General features: G+C 65.6%; 1 protein-coding gene across 1 annotated transcript in view; it reads left to right on the forward strand.

Moving 5' to 3' along the window:
* Window positions 1–5: 5 nt before the first annotated feature.
* Window positions 6–811, forward strand: part of LOC104121969 (coronin-7) — a gene marked incomplete at its 5' end in the record, with an annotated part of 7,040 nt that continues 6,234 nt past the window's right edge. Inside the window, one exon of the mRNA XM_035889687.1 lies at window positions 6–155. Coding sequence (XP_035745580.1) covers window positions 6–155 — 150 coding nt within the window. The remainder of the gene's footprint in view (window positions 156–811) is intronic.

Consider the following 811-nt stretch of genomic DNA (forward strand, 5'->3'; position numbering starts at 1 on the left):
GTCCCCCAGTGACCCAGTGCCGGACAGAGGGCAGCACGCGGGGCCTGGCTGCCGTGCCGCGCCTGGCCCTGGACGTCATGGGCTGCGAGGTGCTGCGTGTCCTGCAGCTCACTGACACCGCCCTCGTCCCCATCAGCTACCTGGTGCCACGCAAGGTAAGGATTGGGTGGCACTGTGTCATGGGTGCCACCCAGGGAGGTGCCACCTCAACGGCACTGGGTAACAAAGGGGACCTGGATGCGGGGGGACCCCCGTCCCCAGCCTGGAGGAAGCAAGAGGAGGGAAACTGGGGTGCTGGAGGCTGAAATCTGGGTGCTGATGGTGGGTGCTGAGATCTGAGTGCTGGGTGCTGATGGTGGGGAGCAGAGGCTGGGTTTGCTGGGTGCTGGATTTGGGAAGCTGGGTGCTGCGTGCAAGGTGCTGCGTGCTGGAGAGTGGATCCTGAAAGCTGGGTGCTACCTGATGGGTGCTGTTGTGCAGTGGGTGCTGGGTGCCAGATCCTGAATGCCGGGTGCTTAAAGCTGGAGGCTGGGTGCTGAAACATGGGCGCTGGGTGCCACAAGCTGTGATGCTGGGAGCTGGGTGCCGTTTCGGAGCCTGGCTGCGTTCAGGGGTGTGAGAGGCAGCCCAACGCCGGGCAGCGTCTGACACCTACAGGCTTCAGCACGCAGCTCGCAGGGATGGGGCTCTGTGGCGAGGGGCTGGGGTGCCCAGGGGTGCCCTGGCAGCAGGACAGGGGCTGCGGGGCCTCGGGGACAGCCACCTAAGCCCATCCCCTCTCCTGCCGGCCACCCAAGACTTCACTCAGGTG

This window comes from Egretta garzetta, unplaced genomic scaffold, assembly GCF_000687185.1.
Source record: "Egretta garzetta isolate BGI_Z169 unplaced genomic scaffold, ASM68718v1 scaffold372, whole genome shotgun sequence".
NCBI lineage: Eukaryota > Metazoa > Chordata > Aves > Pelecaniformes > Ardeidae > Egretta > Egretta garzetta.